Source organism: Lucilia cuprina, chromosome 3, assembly GCF_022045245.1.
Source record: "Lucilia cuprina isolate Lc7/37 chromosome 3, ASM2204524v1, whole genome shotgun sequence".
In the NCBI taxonomy this organism is placed as follows: domain Eukaryota; kingdom Metazoa; phylum Arthropoda; class Insecta; order Diptera; family Calliphoridae; genus Lucilia; species Lucilia cuprina.
In genome coordinates, this window is record NC_060951.1 from 67,545,381 (window position 1) to 67,571,752 (window position 26,372).

The window sequence follows — 26,372 nt, forward strand, 5'->3', positions numbered from 1 at the left end:
CAAAATGTAAAAATGTAATTTATGCAGTTTTTAATATACAAACATTTTTGCGAAAATAAAAACATACTATAATTAGGTCCTCCGAAATAAAAAGTGCTTAAAAATGTATTTGTTCGGCGTGTATGGAATTAAAGGAATCCAAAAAAATAAAGTTAAGTGTTATAGATTCGAGTGCCTCCGTATGGAGAGTATTTAGTTAATTGGAAATGAACTGGAAAAAAGGTTGATATGGGCAATTTACAGTTTTCATGATAATCATATTTTTTTGTAGGTCTATGATCAATATTTCGATGTGTAACACTTTTCTGATTATCATGAAAACTGTAAATTGCCCATATCAACCTTAGCAATTAAAATATTATAGTAATGAATAATAAAATTTTTTCCAGTTCATTTCCAATCAACTAAATACTCTCCATACGGAGGCACTCTAATATTCATATTTCAGACTAATCCCATAGATAATACATTTCAAATTTCTGCTGCTATTAAACAAACAATTAGATATAATATTTCTTTGATTATAACTAAGTATACTATAACTAAATGATTTTTATTATCAATTACCTAAAAAACAAACATTTCCATAAATCATATATTAGTGCTCCAAGCTTGTATGAAGGAAAATAAATTTATCCTACAGGCCGTCCCCCCACTAGAATTGTTCTATGGGTTATAAAAATAAGTTGTGCAAAAATTTAGGTCAATAGGACTACGTTAACTGGTGCCGCAACGGCTCTGAAGTTTGAAGATGCATTTACAAGGGGAAAATATGCATTTTTTTAGTATTTTATTGTCAAGGAATCGTAATGTACACAGAATTAGCGTTACAAAAAGATAAAAAACACAAAAATTGGTTGAAAAATGTAAAAGTTATTAAAAATTCCCCAGGCCATTATCGTATCTCAGAGCACTTGAATTCGAAATGTGATAAAAAATAAACATATTTTTGAAAATATTCTAATAAAACAATTGTATTACTTAAAATACATCTGTAGTTACTGTAGTTACTTGAATATGAGTTTTTGTCCTTATAAAATAACGTAAACCTGTTCTCAGCTATGGTCGAAAAATTTTAATATTTTTAACGGTCCTTTCAAAATTCAAATTTTAGTTTTTTTGATACTTTGTTAAACAAATTTCAATATTTTTGGGAGAACTCATAGGGATTTATGGACAACAGATTAGGGAATAAAACAGTAAAAAAATACCTCAGTCAATACCTCTTATAGTTTGCCTGTACTTGCAATTTGAATTCATTTTTAGTCCACATATTTCTGAATAAAAATCATGAGTTTTGTGCAATTTGGACGTCATTAACCCATAAACTTTAAAGGTCAAAAGTCAAATTTTGTAATATTTGCAATTTTTGATGGTAACTAGTCGAAATTGTTCTATCTAAATGTTACAGGATCCATAAATATTTCACATTCAAATGTATGAACAATGACATACATATGAGACTCTATACATAAAACAATATTTTTATAAGCTCAATTTATTTTTTCATTACATTCAAAAACTTTGTAATGAAATTTTAAATGAAACATATATATGTACGAGGTAAAAACAAAAATATAGTTTGTTATCAATATATTTCTGATTAATAAAAAGAAATGCGTAATCTGACGACTTATTCGATAATTAAAATATTGATTTTTTGATTTATTGTATTAGTATTATATATGTCAATAGGTATTATGTTTATACCAATTCGTTTGTAATCCAAGAGGCATAATAAACCACATTACTGAAAATATCTGGATAACGCGATCCGCATGCACCCACAATGAAACTGCTAACACCAATTAATTTATTTTTAAAAACAGCACCATTGCCAGCGTCGCCGATACAACTTCCCTTCTTTAAATCATGCGCTAAGCAAATTGTAGAATTTTCCTTTCCACTAAAAGCATCCTCGCACACCTCCTCAGTGGCAATATCAAATGATATTGTGTGAAGTTTATGTGATGATACGTCAGATGATTGATCACCCCATCCAGCCACCTTAACTGATTCACCGGCAGTAGGTTCGTCTGTGGAAGAGGTAGCTATATCTATCATAGCAATGCGATCCGTCCATTCTAAAGTCAATTCTAATGTCAAAACTGCAATATCATTTTTAACGCCGCCGTAATTAGGATGTACTGAGACACCAGAAATATAATACAGTTTACCACCAGAAAATTGGTTTGTACTTCCAACACGTACAGCCAAACGATTTTGAGAAACTCTAAAAATAAAAAAACAATATAATATGACTTATTCATACTTATGATACAATTTACATACGTTTTATTATTTTCAACGACACAATGTGCTGCCGTTAAAATGGATCTTTTTCCAATAATTGAACCGCCACAAATATGGGCGCCATCCAATCTCACGGAAGCCACATATCCGAAACCATTTTTGGAAGCTTCTTCTCCACCCCAAATTCGAGAAGTGGGTTGTGCCAATGTAGAAATGATAAAAATTCCTATAAGTGAAAGTATTAAACGTGCAGACCCCATCGTGTTTTATTTGCTACTAATTTTTAATTGGGTTCTAAGTCTTCAAGTACAATTTTATAATATATTGACTATTGAATAAAAACGATAATAGAATTGCCCAATAATGTTTATTAATTAACTAATAACAAGTTGTAAATACATATACATATGTACAAATATTAGAAGTGCCCAAAAATATCGAATTTGTTTGGAGGGATTTTGTTTTATTTATTAGTTTACTAGTAAATTTCACCCCAATTGGGTAATGCCGGAAATCTATTGAAGAGCGTCAAATATTTTTTTTAATTTCTTCAAAAAATAAGCCATTAAAATTAATTTTTTTTACATTTCGACAAAATTTGTATTTATCTATCCAACAATATCGATCGACAACTAACAAAGTTTCTAAATGTTTTACAAAACAATAATAATGTTATTATTATCCAATTTTACACTTTTCCCGTTATCCGATTGGACTTAAATTTAACGCCAGTTAGTTTTAAATACTAATAAACAAAATGAGACCCATTCAAACAAGATCGATATTTTTTGGGCACCACTCTAATGTATCTGCTTACCATTAATTTGAAGTAACATGGTAATAACTCAAAAATATACTTTAGTATATGAGATTTGAAATAATCGGTTTTGGTTCAATTATAAAGAAAATTAAAATTTTCTCTCAGATCAACTTATAATAGTGAAATTTAACATCAAATGGTGGACTTTAAATTATTATAAAATTATTACGTAAAATCGTAATGTATACAAAACTAGATTTTTATACCCGGCGTTGCCCGGGGTTTTAATTGGTTTAATTGATTTAGAACAGAAAAATTGGTCTCAAAGCCCAAAAGTAGTTTTTCCCCCTTTTGTCCTATTTTTTGTCCCCTTTTGGTCCAATTATCGCAACAGAACTGTGATGATTCATATTTCTAAAACTTTAAAAAGTTTATTGAAATATATTTTGGCTTAAGTAAAGACAACAATTGATATTTATGCTCAAAAGTACAAATTTTGACCGCTTTTCACCCATTTTATTCCATTTTTGCGCCCTCCTAGTTCAAGTTTTTGAAGTTTGAAGGATAGAATTTTAAGCTTTTCTATCTTCTTGGAAGGACAATCCTAATATATATTACAAATCTCTTTATAAGTCTGTTCGTTTGTTTGTTTGTTCGTCAATCACGCCTAAACGGCTGAACCGATTTTCTTAAAATTTGGAACGTTCTTCTTATTATAAACAAAATTATAATATTTTACTTCTTTGAACTCAATTCTTTGTAAAGGTTTTTATCAAATATTATAAATCATTTCTTTTTATGTGAAATCCTTTTCTATATAAAGAAATTATGTTAATTTATTTTTATGTTTTTAAGATTTTGCAACAAATTCAAGTTACTTAGGAAACAATGTTCCTTAAAACTATTATTTCAAAGATATATTTTCAAGAATCAGATCTAAATTTTTTTGACTAACAAATAATAACCTCAAATTACTTGAACAACAATTTGTGATAACATTATTTTTAGTTATTTATTGGCACAAATTGACCTAATCCCGAAATAACTATGAGAGTTATTGAGGCCATTATTTTTATAGAAATCAAATAAAGTTATTTGAGTTGTTACTATTTTGTTAGAAATAAACAATATATCGATTAGTTTTTGAAAATATTTTCTATTAATCTTATCTTATCTACTTTTAAGTAGTACATACATACTTATGAGTGTACTACTGAAATATGGTGCAATTTTTGATGTCACAATATGAATAATTTATGATACAAGGATTTAACAATGTTATTTTAAACTAAAAATTTGAACTACAGGTTTTCGTGTATCCGTACTTGTCATACCTGTAGTTTTTTATTTAATTGACACCGTGCTAAAAATTTCAACACTGCAATTTTTGACTAAATGTGTAGAACTAACGAGAGTTTAATCCTGAAAGAAGTATAAAATCTAAGTTTTCAAATTTTTTTGAACTTTTTAAAACAAAATATTACTTCGTTCGATTTATTATTATCTTCAAAAATGTTCATTAAAATCTATTCAAAACTTACAATATGATATTTTCATTCCTGACAGTAAAATTAGTAAACTATTTTCTTTAATACTGTTTGAGTTCTTCTTCTTTTGATTTTTGCTCATTCTCATTCAAGTTTTTTTAAACGCTTACCTCATGAACAGTTTGTCGTAAACAATGTCGAACTTTTCCAGCACTATTCCTTTGTAGCCTACAGAAATAATGATTTTAACATAGGTTGTTCATCTTTTTTATTTGATTCCAAATTCATTACTTCTGAAGTCATTAAATTTTGCAATTATTGCTATAAGAACTATGAGAACTATAACAGGATTCCATCCCGAAAGTGGAATTATGTCCGTTTTTTAAATGAATTAAAAAGACTTTTTGGAATAAAACCACTATTAATTTTTAAAATCGGATTTAAATAATTATGTTTTTTATATTTAATAAATTTAATAAATATTTTTAATAATTAATAAAATTTTAGATCGGAATGCTATTTTGGAACAGGTATGTATATATTATCTTTATAAGAAATAAATACGTTTTATTTTGCTGTCTTTAGTATAAAGTGTCCATCCTTCAGGTTTATGTTTAATTTAATTTAATAGTAGATACTAGACTATTCAAACGATTAATCATCGTTCGGTTAATCGATTATTTTTTGACGGTTAATCGTTCGAATAAATGAAAATTGTCAAATTTCAAATAACGAATAATCCGAATAATTTCTATCAATTAACCGATTAAGAAAAACTCACTATTTAGCAGTAAAATTACAATGCATTTTCTACAAAATTTAATATTTTTGTAATAAATTTTCTTCTTTTCTTAATTTCTTAATCAATTTTCTATAATAAAGAAAATTTATTTGATGATTTTTGGAAAGAAATCATGGAAATAATTATATCGCTTTTATTTTTACAACCAGTTTTTTTTTGGAACAATGTTGTGTTCTTAAGTATTTCTAATAAGTTTTTAGCAACAGTTATAGTTGATCTAATGTTCAAAATCTTAAAAACAGTAATGTCTTTATATAGAAAATCATTTCACATAAACAGGAATAATTTCCAGTATTTGATAAAAAACTAAACAAAGAATTTAAGTGAAGGAAGTGAAAATAATATTTTTGTTTATAAACCGTGCAAAAGTTATTTTCAAACATGAAAAAATCTATGCGTACAGGAAACTGTGGACATTATTATTAACTCTGTGTACTCAGTTTTTCATAATCAGCTCTTATGCTCCTGTAAAAGGGACTTTAAAATTTAAAAAAACATCCAATTTCAAAAGATGGAATTCCAAATTTATATTAAAAAGTTGGTAATAATATTAATTTCAAATGAAGCTGAGTTCCTCTGCTTCGAATTAATATAATTTATTTCAAATCATCAAGAAAGAATTGGAAATCTTTAAGAAAATTTGTCACAAAAAAGTAGTTAAAAGTTTTTGAGTCGAAAATGAAACCTTTTTAAATTTAATTTCTTTTTCGTTTTATCTTTAAGTGAGACAGGTAAATAATATAGATAGAATGTACAGATTCCCAGCTTTCATTTGATACCAATATTAGCATTACAAAATAAATATAAATATTTTAAATATTCGTTTGTAGTCTTTTAAACTTTGAAATCGGAGTACGCTATTCTATAAATGGAATCTATTTTCACATGCTTATCAACTTTTCCATGTGTGAATGCTTTCTTAAAAATTGTTACAGGGTGCATATGAAGAAAATTATTGTTAAAAACAATAATAACATCCAGTTTCCTTTTATTCGAAAAACCGAATAATTATCCGATTATCAACTGGCTAACGTAAAACCTCAAATAATTATTTGTCGAATAAACCGAATAAGACAAAAACCCGAATAATTGAATACCCTAGTAGATACTCTATGATGTTGTACTACTATATTCCTTTAAGCAAAGAGCTTTAAGAGGAAATACTAAACCAAATGGGCGCCATTAACCCAGAAAACATGATTTGTATTTGACCAGTTTCATCTTTTTTTCTATTTTTATAAGACATATATACATATAACCATACAAACTACAGTTTTCACTTTACACTAATATTTCTTAAACCGCCTTTTTCCTAATTGGTTAGAATAACACAAAAAAGTCTTCCTTTCAAATCCTCACAGTGCTAAACATGCATATTAGCGATATACTGATTTATTTATTATGGTGAATTAAGTATCGACATGACCAACTAAACTTTCCTACTTATGTTGTAAAAATCTTTGTTTTTGCCCATCCCTAAAATCATTAAAAACAAATATTTATGTAGAATTATAGTCCCACCAATGTTTCCCTGGTCAAACACCAACATCCTTTTGTATCACACGTCATAATATATCATTACTACATTCACAATTTAGCAAAAACAATAAAATCTTATTTTCAAAATATTATAAAAAACGTATTAAAAACAACAACAAAAATATCACTGCCAAATAGAAAAAGCAAACATCAACAGAGAAGTAATCTGTTTTCACACTCTCCTCTCTTTTTTCTAAAATGAAAAAAATGCAGTGTTGTTGTTTTGCATTCTTATTTTGTTTTCTATTTTTTAATTCAAGCACATGTTTGTGTGATTGTGTATTTGTAGAAACTTTAAACGCTTATATTTCCGCCAATCTGTATTAAACAAAAAAAGAATCAAGAAAATCGGTCAAGTAATAGAGCCGGAAAATGTTCCCAATCGTTTTGGCTTTGCGTATTAATATATATGATGGTGATATCCTTCGCACGAAATTGAAGGTTATAAAACAAAAATACAGCTGACTTAACCTATTTTTTTGCTTTTCTGAAATCTTTGTTTAAACCCACATAGTTCTAATCAGGAATGATAAACTAAAGATTACTTTGTCAGGCGAACATATAGGAGCTCTGACGTCACACATCTGTATTCGGTTATCCGAATAACCGGATAATCGAATAACCGGTTTTTACCATACTTATTTATAGTTTTATATTTTTAATGTTGTGCTTGAGTAAATTTAAGCCGTAATTCGTTATATATATAAATGGATATTTTTTAGTACACAAAAAAACCAAGGAATTTCATTATTAAGACTAATTTTTGGGAGAAATGGGAGTTATTTCATTTTCTTCATGGGAAGTTATTTCAGTCGGAAGCTATTTCACTGTACCTGTATGATTTATGATCAGTAATACTGAATAATATTGTGTATATTTCATTGTATTTAATTTATTGTTATTATTGTTTTGCGTTTTTAGAAATAAATTTATGCTATGACACTATTAATCCAAGAACGATAGTAAGAAATTTTGCTTGATACATCTGGATATTTAGTACCACAACTTCCGAAGGAAAAACTTGCAACTCCCACTAATTTATTACCAGTAACAACACCAGCTCCATCATCTCCTCGACATATTCCAGCATTTTCAGTGTGCTTCAAACATATGACGGAGTCATAACCGTAACCAGCTTGGAGTTCACATTCTGGGCCACTCAAAACGGACATTGTTGCATATTGAAGTTTATATGGAGATGAACCGCTTTCTTGCAAACCCCAACCAGTGACAAATACGGAAGTTCCCTCTTCGATGGCATCATCGGTAGTAAGCGAAATTTTATTTATTTTATCATTGAACACCAGAGATTGATCTAATTTTAAAAGAGCAATATCGTGCAAGAAATTTCCGTAAGAGGGATAAATTACAATAGATCTAATTTTTACAATTTGTCCCCCAGCAAACTGATTAACACTACCAACGCGGGCAGTGACGCGTGAGCTTTCAATACTAAAAAGAAATAAAAAAATTTGACTTAAACTTAGACCATTATTTCATTTGGAAGGGTATTTTTTTAAATTTTTCTAAAACTAACTGATGCAAAATTGTGAAATATGGAATATTTCACAATAGATGATTAGAATTGGAGTAAACAATTATACTTATTTGATTTATTCGAAAATCTTGCTATTATATATTAATTCTTAATTAAAACTCAAGCAACAATATTTTCTATAAAATCAAAATGTATAAGTATTTATCCAATTTACAATTTGAATCAATTTACAGAACGGGTTCTCATCCGAATGATCTCCGCATACATCAGTTTAAAAGGTATGTAATAAAACAAAAATGAAATCTTACGATGTTGCACCTAACGAAGATACACAGTGTGCGGCAGTTACAATAAAATCTTCATTTATTATAGATCCAACACAAGCATGAGCACCATCAACACGTATAGAAGTTACCCATGGATATTGGCCAGATGAGGCATCAATGCCGCCTAAAATCCTAGAACTAGGTACGGCTTTTATACACACAATGCTAAAAAGGCCGAGAAAAGCCAAAAGTGTACGTTTACTCGCCATTGCTTTTAAAATCAAACTGATATAAAAACATTTCGTAAATTGTTAAAATCGCCAGTAGTTCAACTGTTCTACAGTAGTTAGTCTAATCAATAAATATATTAGATTCGTTGATATTATAGTCAATATAAATTTTGTGCGCGTGTGTGTATTGATTAAAATATAAAATTCTTAGAATATCTTATAATACAATAAAGATTATTTTATGATTAAGAACAGTGCATATATTATTGATTAATAAAAATAACATCATACAACACTTACATCATACATACTTTCATATGTGTATATATATGTACATATGAATGTATTTATTCGATCGCGATATCTGACCATCCCAGGCAAAATTTTACTTACCCGGTAAGCAGGCAATAAAATATTGAAGCAGGGAAGTAATTACTTTTGGGATAAATATATAATTATTTTTCTTCGACAAGGTTCAAAAAATAACTGGTTACAAACGTGGTTACCTGATTTCCCTGGCTTATTTATTTTGTATTTATATTTTCCGCTTACTCAGTGCTCCACGCACAAGTTATTTTATATTACTTTTTGAAATAGTTTTTACATAAAAGTATAAATCGACGTTTTAAAAAAATAATGATATCAACTATGATTCGAACAACAAACCTTGGATAGATGCTTTAAATAATTGGACTGATTCTCTAGATATATGGCTAAAATTAAATAACATTGATAACGACCACTAATTACCAGTATTAAATAACTGCATTATCTAAATATATTACTCATTACCAAAATTTGTTTTTTTGCTGGGATATAGGAACATATCTGACTCTAAAATCACACTTTTGGTATAACCTTTAAATTATCAATATAGTCAATATAGATTGATAGTAAAACAATAATAAAGTTTTTATTTAACTTGCTTTATTATTCTTTTAGATGGTACAATTTTTTTTTGTATCTGAATTTTTGATCACTTATTATTAGGGATGCCAATCCCGAAAATCCCGGGATTTTTCGGGATTAGTAAATCCCGAATCCCGTGATTTTCAAAATTAATCCCGGGATTTTTTTGGGATTAGGATATCCCGAAACCCGGAATTTTTCAAAATAATTCCCGGGATTTGCTTAAAATTTTTTTTATTTGCTCTTGTAAGCCATAATTTTCATAAATTTGCAAATTACTATCTTAATATATTTCTGATTTATGCAAAACAAATTTATTTTTTTAAAGTGGAATGATTCCTTGCCCATAATACATATAAATTTATTTAATCATTTCGTTTTTAATACATCGAAATGTTGAATGAATAGACCCAAAAAGAGCTTCAAATTTGGACAAAAAATGAGACAAGAACCTCCTCCAAAAAAAAACATTACAATATTTTGATGGTGGGTATTTCATTTTTGTACAGTCGAATACATGTTTTATTTATCAAGATTTTGGATTTCAAATTTTCTACAAATCTGAGTAATACCGTAAAGGTAGATTAGTTTGCTCTGAATGTACATAAAATTTTCAATAAATACTACGAATATGTTATGTCACAAAACTAAAGGGTTTGTGTTGATGTTTATATCGCATTGGTCCTATACCCACTTTAATCTTTGTAATCAAACTACAGGTCGCAATTTTTAAGATAATTCAATGAAATTTGGTACATGGTCTTCAATTGTCCCAGCGACGGAGCATATTAAAAATGGTTACGATCACTTCATTATTTCACTTTGCCCCATACAACTGAATCCCCGAATAGATCTTGTAAACAATGTAATCAAACTATAGGTCGCAATTTTTGAGATAATTCAATAAAATTTGTCACATTTATGGTTTCGGAGACAAAGCCTATTGAAAATAGTTTACATCGGTCCATTATTTCACCTAGATCCCATTTCATAATAACATAATTCATAATAATGTTTAATATACTCGTATCTCGACAAAAAGCTACAAAAGCAAGTTCCATACTAGCCTTTATCACCCTGAATAATTTTATAATTATAGGCCTCATTTAACCCTAGCCTCTATAAAAAGCCCCCTTTAACATTTTACTTAAATGTCCATAATTCTATTCAACAGTAAATGGCTAAGGCACGTATATTTGAGGCAAGGTATAATTCAAATTAAATGTTTTATTATGAATACCAATTCACATTTTACTTCTTGTAATAGGTGTAGGGTATTATATGATCGGCCTCTCCCTACTAATAATACAAACATATACGGCAAGAAATGCAAGAATAAAGATAGTTTTTAAAATTTTACAGACCCGTGATGTTCTTCTTTAGAGAGTCCACGGTGTGCATTCAAAACACGACAATTGTACCAGCGTTGCGCTAAATCAACGTGTTTTACCTATTTTGTTTTTGAAAAAGTGAAAAATCTTTGTAATAACAGAAGTAGGAAAGTATAGTGCATCATGGCGAACCATATGATAACCTACACCAATAAATGTGTTAAAAATGACAAAAAAGCTTTTCTACATGAGGGTGCTAATGGGGATAGGGTTAGGACCTATCTTTATAAATTTTGGTAGAGGAATTAACTAAGAGATATTGAAGGTCAAAGGTAACAAAAATCGGTTTTTGGTAAATATCTTGGTTAACATCGTACGCATTTAAATGTTATAATAATTTATACAGAAAATTAAATTTTCTATATTTTCGTTGAAGTATATTTTTTTAATATCATTGGTTTCAGCAAAAAAAAAACAAATTTACCAATGGAAGTACTGAAAACGACCTGAAGAAGTTCTGATTTTAATATAGGCTTGTCATACATCCCAAGGAAAAACTTACATTAAAAAGTAAATAGTTAAAATGCTAATAAAACCTCTTTTCACTAATTTTTCTTTAACATTTTAACTCATTATTTTAACACGTTGATGTCATTAGAGGCAATGACTTCACCTAGTGCTACTTCTGAAGTAGTGACAAATGTTATATTTATTGGAAATAGTGCATTATTTTTCCATTACACTAATATTTTCAATCTTAATATAGATTGTACTATTAACAAATTTGTCATAATTTTTAAATTATTCATAATTTGTTGATACATGCTTATACACTGTAACATATTTTCTCTCAAACGTTCAATGTCTGTCTATCCGTAATTTCAGATTGTATTACAGGTCATACCTAAGATCATAACGGGAAAACAAATTTTTGTGACAATCCGCATATTTAGACTAATAAAATTGAGTGGGAATTTTATTAAAATAAGATTTTATCTTTATTTATTTTGTAGAAATTTTTTAATTTTCAAAAGAGTAAAAGCACTATGGTATACATTAATATTGGAAAGAAATTAAAGCCGGTTGTTTGTTACCGCCAATATCACAATATCTAGTTATTTTTTATCTTAAGGTTAAATTGACAGTTTTCATGCAAAAAATATTTTAATCGGCAGAATAACTTTCGGTTAAGCAATAACCGGAGGTGGAGTTAACGATGCTAAGTCTGATTTAAAATAATAAATAAATAAATAAAATTTATGTATCTTTACACTCTATTAGAAAGGAAAAATGCGATATTATTTGTATTGGAGTTAAAATATTAAGATTTAAAAAGGTCATTTCAATGACCTCTCCTCAATGTAGGAAATTAAATTATATATAGAAATTATAATAACATGAAAACGCGTACGATGCATAATAAGCGAGATATCCACTAAAAACTGATTTTTGTAACCTTTGACATCAAATATCTCAGCACAAACGCATATAATAAAATCGAATACTTATCTGTATGTTTTTGTATTACCATGAATTATTGGCATGTTTTAGATATTTAAATATGTTTCCCGAGTTAAAATGTGGAGAAATATTTTTTTAATAGGAAAAAATTAGGTAAATTATTATATATTTTTTTTATTTCGCTGATTTTAGGCTTGTATATTTTTAAAAGGTTACGAAAATATATTGATTTTTAAATTAAAATGTAAGTACTTGCAAAATTCAATACATAAGTATTCGTTATCAAAGAAAATTTTCTTATCATTTACTATAAAATATGAATTATTATTTCTTTTACAATACCTCGAGTTTTCCGTTTTTTGACTTAAGGTTTAACTTTTAATGATTAGATAATTCTTCGTTTAATTTATACATACTTCATTGGTTGATTGCACGTTTTGATATAATTTTCATTTATAAGTACAGAAGTTATTTCCAAAAGTAGTTCAGTTTAGATTAGAATGGCTTTCAGTTTGAAATTATTTGTAGGTATTTTAGGATTTGTAGCTTGTGCAAGTGCTGTGCCTAGCGGCCGTGTTGTAGGTGGAGCAGATGCTGAGATTGGCCAATTTCCTCATCAAGTCTCATTACAACGTTCAGATGGTTCCCATACTTGCGGTGGATCTATTCTCAATGAACGTTATATATTAACTGCTGCCCATTGTGTGGTAGTGGGAAATGGTGTGGAACCGTAAGTTTTTTAAATCGCGATCAGTTCTAAATATTTTATATTTTAAAATTAAAATTGCTTATAGTTATCCTCCTCAATACTTTCAAGTACGAGTCGGAAGTGTCCAACGTACCATAGGTGGGAAGTTAGTGCAGTTAAAACGTATAATTGTTAACAAATCGTATGGAAACTTTTTAAATGATGTTGCTTTATTGGAATTGGAAGAGCCTTTAGTTTGGACAGAAAATATTAAACCAATTGAAATGGCTAACGAGGAAGTACCATCTGGAGAAGATGTTATTGTTTCTGGTTGGGGACGTCTGTATACAAACGGTCCAATTCCTCACCGTATGCAATGGAATACATTGAAATCATTAACAACTGAAGAATGTCAGAAAGCTATACAATGGGGATACGACAGTTTAATCTGTTTGGCTCACGAACAAAACAACGGCGTATGTAATGGTGACTCCGGTGGTCCAGCAACATATCAGGGTAAATTAGTTGGTGTCGCCGGTTTTGTTGTAGGTGGTTGCGGTACCAAAAATCCAGATGGTTATGCCAAAGTTTTCTATCATCGCCAATGGATCGAGAAAAATATGGTTTTATAATTTAAATGTATAAATATATATTATACACTTCGTCCGAAGGACGCAGCAAAACATTTGTGTTAAATTAAATCAATTTATCTTCAAAATAGAACCTGTATGTATGAAAAAAGTTGAAAAGTACGTTTTCGTTATAATCCCAAATAATAATATTTATAAAAATCGAAATTAAATTGAAACTAATGAAAGAAAATTTTTGATTTTGAGTGTGTGCAAATCGGTAACAATTTACTTGAAAATGTAAATTTTTGATAGATATGAGGTAAATAAAATATTTTATAATTTCGTTTCGTTTGGCACAGCAAAGACACACATCCTTTGTTGAAATTTAGCAGACAGAGAATGTATTTAAAATAACACAATCCAATAAATTATAATTGAAAAAAATATAAAAATTTTAAAATATTTCCTTAAAAAAGAGTATAGACGATTACGGCTGATATTAGCGCATTTTGTGTCATCTGAAAGATGATTTATATGTGTGCGGTTGTCAAAAATTGTCCGATCCTAATAAAATTTGGTCAGAGGGTGTACTTTTGTTCAACTTATATATATTTTGAATTTTATCGTGTTTTAAAGCCATTTTCTGATGGATATTTTGTATGGGGGCTAGGGTGAGAGATGTGTGTGCATAAATTTCGATAAGTTATTTTTTTATATGGACACAAAGATGGAATGGATTTGTTAATTACAATAAGTAAATAACAAATTTATTGTAAAAATATATAATAAAAAGAAACATTTTAAAATATGCAAAATATGTTGTATGTATGGCAAATTCTTTGAATCGAAATGAAAAATAGTTTAAAGTTATTTTGAGTTACTGATTATAATTCTGCATTTGTATAGAAATCCTTGTCCTGATTATAACAGATTTTCAGACTATAATACTGAGTGAAGTGTGTTAATCACTTCAAATTAAAAATATTATGAAAATAATTCGGATTTTCCAAAAATCAAACCGAAAAATAAATTTTATGTTTACATTATAATATATGTAATATATTTATAATTTTTAATTGTTTAAGCATTTTTCGTTCTTATTTTTGTTTGTATTTTTTATTGTATTTATAAAATACATACCGAAAATAAAAAGTTTTTGAATTGTTTTAAAAAATTTATGAATACCGACCGCATGCCAAAAAATCAGTAATATTTTTGAAAATCAAATTACAAATTATTTTAAGACTTGAAAATTGTATTATGTTACAAACATTTTTGACAAGTATTAATACTCGGTATTGTAGTCTGAAAATACCTTTACTGGTCGGTCATGCCCGACTATACATAATTACTGTTTTTTATGAGTGATAATTGTTATCTTTGCAAAAAATAGATTTGTTACACATAGAAAAACGAATACATAACTGAAATAAATAACATGAATCGAACATGACTATTTTTTCAAAGCCATTTTCATTCAGAATATTTAAATTAATGAATATTTATGAATTTTTTGATTTTTTAACTCATTATCTATGATATTCATAGAAAATTGCAATAAAAGATTTATTTTATACTAAAAATGAATTTAGTTAAGAAAGATCAATTATAAATCTACATTATTTGCTCCATAATCCAGTTATAATTGAAAGCCATACTAGTAAACACATCAGGTAAAAAACTGCCACATTCACCCAGTACAGATGCCGCTATTCCAACCAATTGATTATGGTAAACAGCGGGAGAACCAAAATCGCCCTGGCATATTCCATTTTTTCGGGTATGCCCCAAACATAGAACTTCATCATTGGTACTACCTATTGTTCTAAAACATTCGGAGGCATCAATTAAAATAGCATCATTAATTTGAAGAGTACGATACATATCATTTTCTCCATGTTTTGTTCGACCCCAACCAGAAATTTCTATTTCAGCACCGACAGGAGGGATAGTTTTTGACAAAGCAATCGGTTGTATGTAATCGTTTAATATTAAAGGTTGAGAAAGTTTTAATAGAGCTATGCCCGTTGTAAGATCATTATAATTTGGATTGACAGTAATTTTTTCTAAAACAATACGTGAACCTCCATTATAAAGATCGGTAGTGCCGGCAGTAATCGTAAACATTTGAGGTGGCCATCTAAAATATTAAATAAGAATAATAATTTAAAATTTCTTAAAGCAATTGAATAATTACAAATAAATATTTTATTCGAATATGCCAAGTTTTCACAGATGAAATCCTTTTTAAAACTATGCGGCAAAAACGACTAATTAACTTATTTTACTATTTTTTTGTATTTTGAATAGGACCATACCAAAATTTACTATGAAGTAGTCAGTGGTGTCTAATAACGAAAACCAGTTTCTTGGGTCATTTTGGTGCAAAACCCTTCCGCGGCAAATCGATTCTAAAATCTCCTCAAACAAATTTTCATGAACGCTCAACTTATAATTTCCATAATTCCATAAACTGTATAAAAGTTATAACCCTAATGGAAAATTCCATTATTTTGTTAGATCATGTCACGCATTTTGAACTGCCTATAACTCAGGACTATTTAGTTCGAAATCAGAAACACAATATCCCCGCACCACACGAGTTCATATTTATTTCGATCATATATGCGATACTTACAGATCGAATTTACTTTGTTTAAATAGGTAAAATCTTAAAAGAATATCTAATAAAAAAATATATATGGTTATTTTTTGTCATATTTGTTTCGATCATATCTCCGATACTTATAGATAGAATTTACTGAGTTTAAATAGGTAAAATCTTAAAAGCATACTTAATAACAAAAATATATGATTTGGATTAAGATTAATATATGGGTCATTCAAAAAACATTTTTTTAATAAACCCCGAAAAATGAATACCGTGGTTTTTATTTTCTTTTATTTTTTGTTAATTTTCTATTCGATTATGCTATGCCAACTTGCTTATTTGCAAAAAATGTCTATAGTTATATACTTAATTTTCATTAGTTGACTTACGGTTTATCACTTCCGGCAGAACAAACACATTGCAGTGATGTCAAAGCGTAGCGTTCGCTAATTATTACTGCGCCACAGGTTGGTAAACCAGCTATAGAAAGAGCAGCTTGATACGGTATTTGTCCCAAAATAGCATCATCTCCACCCACAATACGACTCTGGGGAGCACATAAACTTCCAGCTATTGTGGTAAATAAATAAAAAATCAAAGTAAATACTTTCATTTTCCAATTGAAACTAACATATTTTAAAAAAAAAAGTCACATATATAAACTAATTTAAAATAAAAAATCAATACAAATGCCACTTCACTTATCTCATAGCGATATTGAACTAAAAATAGGAAAAACAAAAATAACAAAAACTTGTGTAATAATTTAAAAATATGTGAATTTATGCATATGTATGTACATTAGACCGACTCATTCTATATGGAAAGCAAAAACGTATTTTTGTTACCCCTCTCAAAATTTACCTTGCTTTGTTTTATGATGATTCCCAAAATATTTTAAGTCTAGCGATGACCGTTCGTTAGCTGGACGAACTTAAAATAAAGGTATTTTGAAAATTTTTTTTTTATTTTAGAACCTCTGCTCATAATTGCCAATATGGGGTATTATTTGAAAGGAATTTTAGAAGCTCTGCTCATAATTGTCATATTCCAAAATATTTAGGTTTTTCACTAATAAAAATAAAATTTATGCACAATTTTGAATACCACTAAACTTGGATTCAAAAAATTTTTCAAATCATATTAAATATTGTATATTTTATTAAAGAAATACTGTAAAATTAAAAAAAAACTAAAATGCGGTCCAGGTCACGAACGGTTATCGATAGACTATAAATATTTTGGGAACCAATTTAAAACATATCAAAGGTTATTGAATGCTGGGTAAAATATTAATTTTAACATGAATGGAAATGGAAAATTTCTTGCAAAGTTTAAAGGTAAATAAATTTCAAAAAACTTCTGAAGCATAAACATAGAATAAGTTATCACCGAATGAAAATTTAAAATTCTAAAAATCTGAGATTTTTAACACCATAACAAGGAAGAGAAAACTATAATATTAATCTTAGTATTAAAAATAAGTGCTGCAGTAATCAAATAATTCAAAACTACTAATCAAAAATGACTCGAAACTGATTAGAAGGCGTTCTCAGAAAATAGTGTATGTTGCACAGTGGATTATTTTATTGATTTTTCGTATCAAAAATGGTTGTTTCATATTTACATTTATAGAAAAGGTTTCTAACGCATCGCTTTTAAGTACAAGAAAATAAAGTTTAAAATGACACATTCTTATATTAGAAATTAAAAAGTACTTTAAAGCTGAAAGTTGAATGAATTTTTTAATTAAATTCAGCTGCGATTAATGGAAAACCATAACAAAATATACTTAATCCTAAAATATTATTTTTACAAAAAAGCCTTTTTTGAGAAATATGCAGATGAATTTGGATTCTATGAAGATTATTTACATTGAAATAATCAATTAGTATATCTATAATGTAACGTCGAATTTTATTGATAAAATCATCATTGATGAAATTAAATTTTTAGATTTTCAAAGCGATACTAAGATTTTAAGTGAATTTTAAATATTAAAGCATTTTTAAGAATGGTACTTTGTATGGAGACTATGTTCAATTTTTACCGATCATTACGAAAATTACAAGTGTCTTTAAACTTAAACAAAACGTAGGTGTGTCGATTTTTGTAGAAATAAAAATATATATAACATAATTATGAATCTTAAAATCACATTTACAAGGCCCGCTAGAATAGGTGAATAATGAACCAATTTTAACAAATTTCAAAAGACAAATTTTTGCCAAACTCCATCAAATTGTCTTGTAAATTGCAACCTATAATTTTATACATAGTTAAATCATTTAGAGAAGTTAAACATCAGCAAAAATACATGATTCTCTCTTAAATATGACGGGAAAACGTCTTGCAAATACATGTCTACATTTTAAAGAATATATGTAGAGAAACAAGGAAGTTATCGATTTTTGATATAAATATGTCATATTTTTCCCACTGTGCCTAGAATGCGTAATTCTTGTTTTCTTCTATCACCCCACAATTTTATCGCAAAATTGTATTGAATATTTTGTTAATTTATTACGAACATTTTAAATAAATATAAAAATATATTTACGTTAAAGGATAAATTTTGACGTAATCATAATATATTTTCAATTAAATCTCTTGAAAACAATATAATATTTCATTATGGTTTGGAGAAAATGTTCCAATATTTAGAGAGTTAGACCTATAAATATTACTAAAAAATATTACTCGATTTTTCGCAGTCCTATCGTCGAAATTTTCCCTGAATGCATTTTTAAAATTAGTGGTGTGTAAATGTGAATTTTATTTTGGTAACCTTTTTGAAAATTACTTTAAACACATTTTAAGATTTGTGCTTTATAAAAACAATATTAAGAATTTATTACTTAAAAAAAGAAAATTATTACAAAGGTATTGAATTTTGTATATAAATTTTAAATTTGACTTTTGTAGCATATTTATATATTTAAATATTTTCGAATTTTAAGTGAATAATTCACTCTTTAAGTGCATATTTTTTATGTTTGTATACTTACAACTTTATTCTTAAAAAACTTAAATTTTGCAATTTTGAAGAGAAATCATTTTATTTTTAGTTTATTATAGACCATTAATAATATTATAAAGCAAAATGTTCCGGCGGACGACAATCATATCATTCCTGGTATTATATTCCTGTTATAAATCGAATGCTCAAAGTGAAACAATTAATCCAATAAATACGATGGAATTAAAAGCAACCCTACCTGAACCTCGAGCTTACGTACCAGATTCACAATACTTGGATTTCGTTTATCACAATCATGAGGAACTAACTAAATTTTTAAGGTGAATACTTAAAATAACATGTATGTATAAAGCTTCTATTATTTATAATTATTTATACTTGCAGATCAACTAGCGCTCGTTATCCTAATTTAACAGCATTATATTCAATTGGCAAATCCATACAAGGCAAAGATCTTTGGGTATTAGTTGTTTCATCTTCTCCTTACGAGCATATGGTGGGAAAGCCTGATGTGAAATACGTGGGTAATATTCATGGCAACGAGCCCGTTGGTCGCGAATTACTATTACATTTAATTCAATATTTAGTAACAAGTTATGAAACTGATCAATATGTAAAATGGTTGCTTGACAATACTCGAATTCATATATTTCCCTCAATGAATCCCGATGGTTTTGCTGTTTCAAAGGAAGGTACTTGTGATGGAGGTCAAGGAAGGTATGAGCATGAGAAAATTATACATTTATTTTTATATCCTACAACACTATAGTGAGGGGCGTATTACGCATTTGTGCTGATATTTGTAACACCCAAAAATATTGGTCCTACGCCCACCTTAAAGTATACCGACTCAGAAACACTTTCTGAGTCAATGTACTTAGCTATGTCCGTCCGTCTGTCTACGTCGATTTTGTAATGATCGGCAGCCCCATACAAACTCCCTTCAGAAAATGACTTTGACCTTCAAGTCATTATAAACATTAATATACCGATTAAATTCTACATAAATAACTTTGGAGTAGACGTAAATTCCTCGATCAAAATTTATACTTAACCCTACCCCATCTCCGTCTTTAGTAACATTAAGTCATAATATTCCGGAATTAAGGTAAAAAAACCTTTATTATTTAAAAAATAATTCACAATTTTAACATATGTAAAACAGGTTGAAGTGTGTAATTTTATTATTTTCGTTTTTAATTTTTTTTTTTACAGGTATAATGCCCGAGGTTTTGATTTGAATCGCAACTTCCCTGATTATTTTAAACAAAACAATAAAAGAGGACAACCGGAAACAGATGCAGTGAAAGATTGGATTTCTAAAATACAATTTGTTTTAAGCGGAAGTTTGCACGGTGGTGCTTTAGTAGCAAGTTATCCTTATGACAACACTCCAAATGCTAGTAAGTATATTTAGAGTTAATTGTTCCTACCTTCCAGTGTTTGCTAATTTAGCTATTTCAAGGCTTAATTTAGCACCTTTAAATGTCCTTTAGCTCCCAAAAAAATAAAATTTGCATTACACAGAGTCAAGTACCGAACCTAGGGTTCCATAACTTAATTGTGCTTAAATGAGCAAAATATTTTCAAAATATTCATACTAAAGTAACTTGGCCAATGAAAGTCAAACATAGACCGGGAACAAACATTCTTTTAACACAATACAAATTCTAAGCAAATAAAATACAACTTTAATTCGTTCACTAATAAGAGGCATTCCTGTTTTCATTCCCTAATATGTAAAAATAAACAAGACTTTCATAACTAAATCGGAAATTCTTAATTTCAATTCTTATTTAATATGCAATGTCGTTATAGGTTGAACTTAAATAAATAAAATGATTGAAAACGAGGTTTTGGTAATTGACATTTTTTCTGTGTATTTAAGACTACATATTTATATTTTTACATTATTTCACTTTGTTAGTTTAACCGATTCGGATTTAAATACACTATCAGACAAAATAAAAAAATTGTAAAATGATTATTGAATATGGAAAATAATATGAATAGTCTAAGATTTAATTTATTCAGTATCTAATGTTATCAGTATTATAAAGTTATGTTACAATTTTTTACTTATTTTAATCCAATATGACGATTAAAAGGAATCTGTAGATCATCGGCATTATGTGCGAGTGAGTAACTAAAAAATTAAAAAATATCACTAGGAAGAATTGATTTCAAAACGGATAGAAAATCTAATTTAAATGAAATTTACCACAAATTCATCCGCTCGTTTGCTGTTATGACAAATATATTTTCATGTCTCTACAAAACTATGTTTCAGTCGAATTGATCGGCCCTTGTCCAATTCTCAAAAAATTACTTTAATACACACAATTCACTTATAAACACTAATATCATAATTAAATTCAACTTACATTAATTTTATTAAAACATAAATCTATCCATCAAATTTTATTAGAATCGGTCCATATATAGCCCTAGTCCTCAGAATTTATTTATTTTTTTGCAGAGAGTGGAAATAACTTGGCTATATAAGCAATGTAATTGATTTTTTTTAAACTTAAATCACTCAAATTAACAACCGTTAACCAAGAATTTGCCTTTGAATAATTCTCTCAGTGATTTAACATAAAAAAATAATAAATTATGTTAAAATATTTTATAAACCAAAGTGAACGAGTTATTTTCGGTCTCTGGTTAATCGTCAATTTAAAATAAATGCAATTTTATGAAAAACTAGAATAAAATAAATATTTTATAGATTTCCTACTAGTTTCTAGATTCAATATTGAAATACAATATTGAAATACAATATGTATATAATATTTTTAAAAGCTTAAAACTTGCATTGTTACAAATTTTATAACTGAATTTTCAACCAGTACCAATGGCCGATTTCGTTGAAATTTGGCACACATTAAGAAATCTAATGACAATGCAATGAATGTTATGTTCGAAAAATCTAAATAAAATTCAAAAATTCGGAGTAATGTTAGTATGTTTTTTAACATTTTAACTGAATTTTAATTTTAGTAATTTTCTCAAATTTGGCGTATATGTAGACATCTTATGACTCTATAATATTATGTTTTCATTTTCAAAATTCCATTCGAAAATTATTATCTCTCAACTTTAAGAACATTTAAAATTTAATTAAAATAATGGACATATAATGGTCCATTAATCAAATTAAATTTATGCAACCGTATTTAATAGGTGTAGTAATTTAACGCAATTTAAGGTATATCTTGTAGATGTTAGAGATCTAAGGACAAACTTGCCAAGAATAGGCGTCAATTTTTTAAAAATGTGACATTCACAGCTATTTACCGATACAGTTGTAATACCTTGTAAATTTTATTAACACCTCCGAGTCAAATTCGTATTAAAAAATTAATAAATGCAAACTTTTTATGATGGTTTTAAAATTTTTGCGAAAAAAAAAATTTCTTCTTTAATAGCGTTTGTCTCAAAAAACATGTTGCCTTCAGACAACTATCGCACCATATTAGAGTCAAATAAAAGCTTTCTTTTTGTTTTATGCCAGAATCACAAATAAATTCACATATATACCAAAATGTTTAGCAATTTAAACACTTTCACTATGAATTCATAAATAATAATGACATATAATTAAAATTATGTTGAGGCGAAAAAAAATTTGCAAAAATAAAAAAATATATATTCATAGTTTACTTTGATTTACTTCAAATTCAAACAGGTCGCAATTTTTAAGATAATTTGATGAAATTTGACACGTACCCCTCGAATAGGGCTTTAGGGATCATAACTATGTAAATGTTCTATTATGTCAACAAAAATTAGCAAAACTTAGTTTCATTGAAATTTAAATGACTCTGTCACAAATCGGTTGGACACATCAAAAAATACCATAAATAGTTAGACATACATACTGTGGTAAAATTCATTACAATTGGTTATATAAGATCCACCTCTTTCCGCTTTGTTATAAATTCTTCCATTTTAAGGTCGATATGTAGTTAACGCATTTGCTTATTAGTCCAGGAAATTAGCGTTGAGATAGTTAAATGAAACTTTTGCACATTGCTTCTCTTAACCACTATTAATAAAGTATTATATATTATTTTTAAGAATAACTCACTTATAAGTCGTACGCCTTCTGATAGTATTATAATTTCTATAGAGAATAAAGTTTCCCACATGTTAAATACAAATGTAAATATTTCCTATTAATTGTGAACGACTTTTTAAGCTTTTATTTACAACCCCAGTTGCAAACACACAAAATATACGTTTTTTTGTTGAGTAAATAAAAACTACGTGAGTATTTCTGTATATTTTGTTAGTGTATTGCAAAAATATACTAAATAATTTGAAAATGCAGTGATACAAGACCATTTTCACTAGATTGTGAATTGGGCTAATATGTTTGCACATCATATGTTCTATACAATTATATTTTTAAGTGAGACAAAATAAATGAAAATAGGTATATGTACCTTAAGTGCAATAAACATCTGTTTTGGAAATTTGCTAAACACCTCCAAAACCTTGATATATGGGAAAAATTGTTACGCACTGCAAATTGGAATCGATTTTTTGCATATCTCGTTATATTGTTATATTTTTGCATATCTTGTTATAAATGCATATATTACATATTTTGCTAAATGCATATATTTTGCGTACTCCTATCACAAGTTTTGTTATAATAAATTTGATATTTAGAATTTTTTTTAATAAATATCAAAAAAAAAATGTTTACTTAAGCTGCAGATTAGATTTTTATTTCATACTGCCAAAATAAAATTAAAATTGGTATGATTATAAAAAAATCAAATAGAAAAATGGACACAACAATACAAAAACAACATGTATTTTGTTTTTGTACTATAATGTCGAAAATAACATAAGAAATGTAAACAAATAACATTCTTAACATGTAAACAATAACAACTTTTCAATGAAAAATTTGTAATTTATCATTAGATTTGTTCTATTATTAATTCTCGCGACAAACTGATAACTACAACACACTGATCTAAATAAGACATTTTTCGAATTATTTTTATTACAATAATGACATATATATATTGCTTAATAATTTTTATTTATAGTTAGCTATGTCCAATGTGCTTCGGTAGTCCATCTATTTGTCCCAATTATTTAAGTAGATGCCAATGTAGTTCTTGCAAAATTTGAAGTTCGTAACTCTAAAAGCTTTCCAATCCATCAAAGTTGGTCTTAGATATTTATATTGATACAAAAGTAGACTATAGTCTATTGACTTTAGTCTATTCTCTAGGCTGGTCTAGTTTATAATTTGGACTATATGTTAGTCTAAGTCTGCACTATAGCATAGTCAATAGTCTGGATTAAATTTTAGTCTGTAGTCTGGACTACAGTCTTGTCTGTTTCAGGAATATAGTCTGTTATAAAGGCTGAATTATAGTATAGTCTGGATTTTAGTCTAGTCTGTGAAGAAGGTAATGCTTGAAACATTTGCATTTTGACACGTTTCCTTTTAGCAATGTGGATATTGCATTGTTTTTTTTAAATCACCACCAGCTCTTTTATCAAATCTTCTTGCAAGTTTTCAATATATTTTTCTGTTTAAATTGTTTAAATAATTAGTTCCTGTTTAATATTAAATATGTTATTAATCTTACCATTGAATTCAATTTAAATGCAAATATTTTGTTATATTTTTAAACATTATTCAATTTTGATTAATTTTTATAAACATTTCAAAGAAAACTGGAATTTTTCAAAATAATATGGTAAAACGATTTCTATGAAAACTTCATAAACCATGATGTAATAAGTAAGGTGGGAACGTTTGGGCAACAACCGCAACAAACACAATATTTTTTGGTTTGTTTAGAGTATGGGTTTTGTCAAAATGAAATTTCTAAAATTGAAAAATAATAAATATTAGAAAGAAAATTTGTTATGTATTTCACAATATTACATATAAAACTGTCGTTGTATTTAAATTGTATTCGCAGCAGGACAACGTCTTATCGGTGCTTAATCTGAATTTCTTCATTTGGAACCCCTTTCATTCATAATTTTTAATTTAAAATTTTTCGTTTGAAAACACAAATTTAATTTTTATGTTAGAATAATAATAAATTAATTATTTTTGACAAAACCCAAGCACTTTTACAATAAAGAAATAAAAATCAGCTGCCTTGACGATTTCACCTTACTTAGTGCATCCGGTCATAAACTTTAAGCACGTCAGATGTAGAATTTTAAAATAACGATTTTGAAGTTTTCTTTAAAATCGTGCTACCATATTCATTTCAGTTTTTCTTCTTTTGTTTGAAGTTTGCATTTAAAAATTTAATAATTTAATTTAATTGGAAAATATTTAAACAATAAAATATAAACACTACGAAACGTTGTCCGCGTTATCGGTAAATTTATTTGTGATCGAATTTTTATGAATTTCTTATAGTGTTTTTAATGCTACTTAATGTTATGGGCCTTAGGTGGGAATCGAATCTACAACCTCCAGTCTGACAGATTAGAATCTACCGGAGGCACATAGTTTTGTCTAGAGTCTAGTCTATAGTCCAAGCTATAGTCTAGTATATAGTCAAGTACTGACTTGACTAAAGCCACAATAATTATGTTTTTATTATAAGTTTGTACTAACTTAATGAAATCAATTGCTTTCAACAATATACATTTTTTTTCTGATTATCAATTATTTTTATTACACCTCTTATCACAACATTACAAAGTTAAATTTTATCCCAAAACAACACAATATGGGCACCATTTATGCCAAAAAAGAAAACACCAAAAGATTTGAAAATAACAGTGCAATGGAAAATCAAAGCACTTTAGCTCGAAACAAACTAATGATATGCAAAAAAAAAAATTAGGAAAAATGTAAAACGTAGGAAATTTAATAGTCTAAAGAAATAAGCGAAATATTTGCAAAAAAGGTATTTTTTGTAAGATTTTTCCCTAAATTTTTCGATAAGCCTAAATGAAATTAATGGTGGTTTTTAAGACCGTA

General features: G+C 27.8%; 6 protein-coding genes and 1 long non-coding RNA gene across 11 annotated transcripts in view; 3 read left to right on the top strand and 4 right to left on the bottom strand.

Moving 5' to 3' along the window:
• LOC111678927 overlaps window positions 1-7,930 on the top strand; it is a 73,519-nt gene extending 65,589 nt beyond the window's left edge. The window contains exon 7 of the mRNA XM_046946261.1: window positions 7,763-7,930. The gene's annotated coding sequence lies outside the window, so the exon portion shown is untranslated. The remainder of the gene's footprint in view (window positions 1-7,762) is intronic.
• The window catches only part of LOC111690937 (carboxypeptidase M), a 43,552-nt gene that overhangs the window by 11,519 nt on the left and 5,661 nt on the right, over window positions 1-26,372 (top strand). For 2 of the 3 annotated variants that reach the window (XM_046946264.1, XM_046946263.1), the window contains exons 2-4: window positions 19,476-19,707; window positions 19,772-20,104; window positions 20,603-20,790. In XM_046946264.1, coding sequence (XP_046802220.1) covers window positions 19,511-19,707; window positions 19,772-20,104; window positions 20,603-20,790 — 718 coding nt within the window. In that variant the 5' untranslated portion in view covers window positions 19,476-19,510. Of the gene's footprint in view, window positions 1-19,475; window positions 19,708-19,771; window positions 20,105-20,602; window positions 20,791-21,495; window positions 21,526-26,372 lie in introns of all 3 variants that reach the window. The other variant, XM_023453544.2, reaches the window with a different exon arrangement.
• On the bottom strand, window positions 1,637-2,569 carry LOC111690958 (trypsin beta). Its single transcript, XM_023453571.2, has 2 exons — window positions 2,293-2,569; window positions 1,637-2,233 (listed from the first exon to the last, which is right to left on the bottom strand). The coding sequence occupies exons 1-2, from the start codon at window positions 2,511-2,513 to the stop codon at window positions 1,705-1,707; spliced, it is 750 nt and encodes a 249-aa protein (XP_023309339.2). The 5' UTR covers window positions 2,514-2,569; the 3' UTR covers window positions 1,637-1,704.
• LOC111690957 (trypsin alpha) lies at window positions 7,709-8,903 on the bottom strand. The gene is made up of 2 exons (XM_023453570.2): window positions 8,648-8,903; window positions 7,709-8,293 (listed from the first exon to the last, which is right to left on the bottom strand). The coding sequence occupies exons 1-2, from the start codon at window positions 8,872-8,874 to the stop codon at window positions 7,771-7,773; spliced, it is 750 nt and encodes a 249-aa protein (XP_023309338.2). The 5' UTR covers window positions 8,875-8,903; the 3' UTR covers window positions 7,709-7,770.
• On the top strand, window positions 12,918-14,026 carry LOC111690933 (serine protease SP24D). Its single transcript, XM_023453540.2, has 2 exons — window positions 12,918-13,266; window positions 13,331-14,026. Exons 1-2 carry the CDS (start codon window positions 13,037-13,039, stop codon window positions 13,854-13,856), a joined length of 756 nt encoding a protein of 251 aa, XP_023309308.1. The 5' UTR covers window positions 12,918-13,036; the 3' UTR covers window positions 13,857-14,026.
• The window catches only part of LOC111690947 (transforming growth factor beta-1-induced transcript 1 protein), a 31,857-nt gene continuing 20,822 nt past the window's right edge, over window positions 15,338-26,372 (bottom strand). For all 3 annotated transcript variants that reach the window (XM_046946270.1, XM_046946271.1, XM_046946272.1), the window contains 2 exons: window positions 16,797-16,977; window positions 15,338-15,936 (listed from right to left, as the gene is read on the bottom strand). In XM_046946270.1, the coding sequence (XP_046802226.1) occupies window positions 15,411-15,936; window positions 16,797-16,977 (707 nt within the window). In that variant the 3' untranslated portion in view covers window positions 15,338-15,410. The remainder of the gene's footprint in view (window positions 15,937-16,796; window positions 16,978-26,372) is intronic.
• LOC124418801 lies at window positions 24,320-25,475 on the bottom strand. Its single transcript, XR_006940219.1, has 3 exons — window positions 25,311-25,475; window positions 25,009-25,250; window positions 24,320-24,948 (listed from the first exon to the last, which is right to left on the bottom strand). It is a non-coding gene; the product is annotated as an uncharacterized LOC124418801 (long non-coding RNA).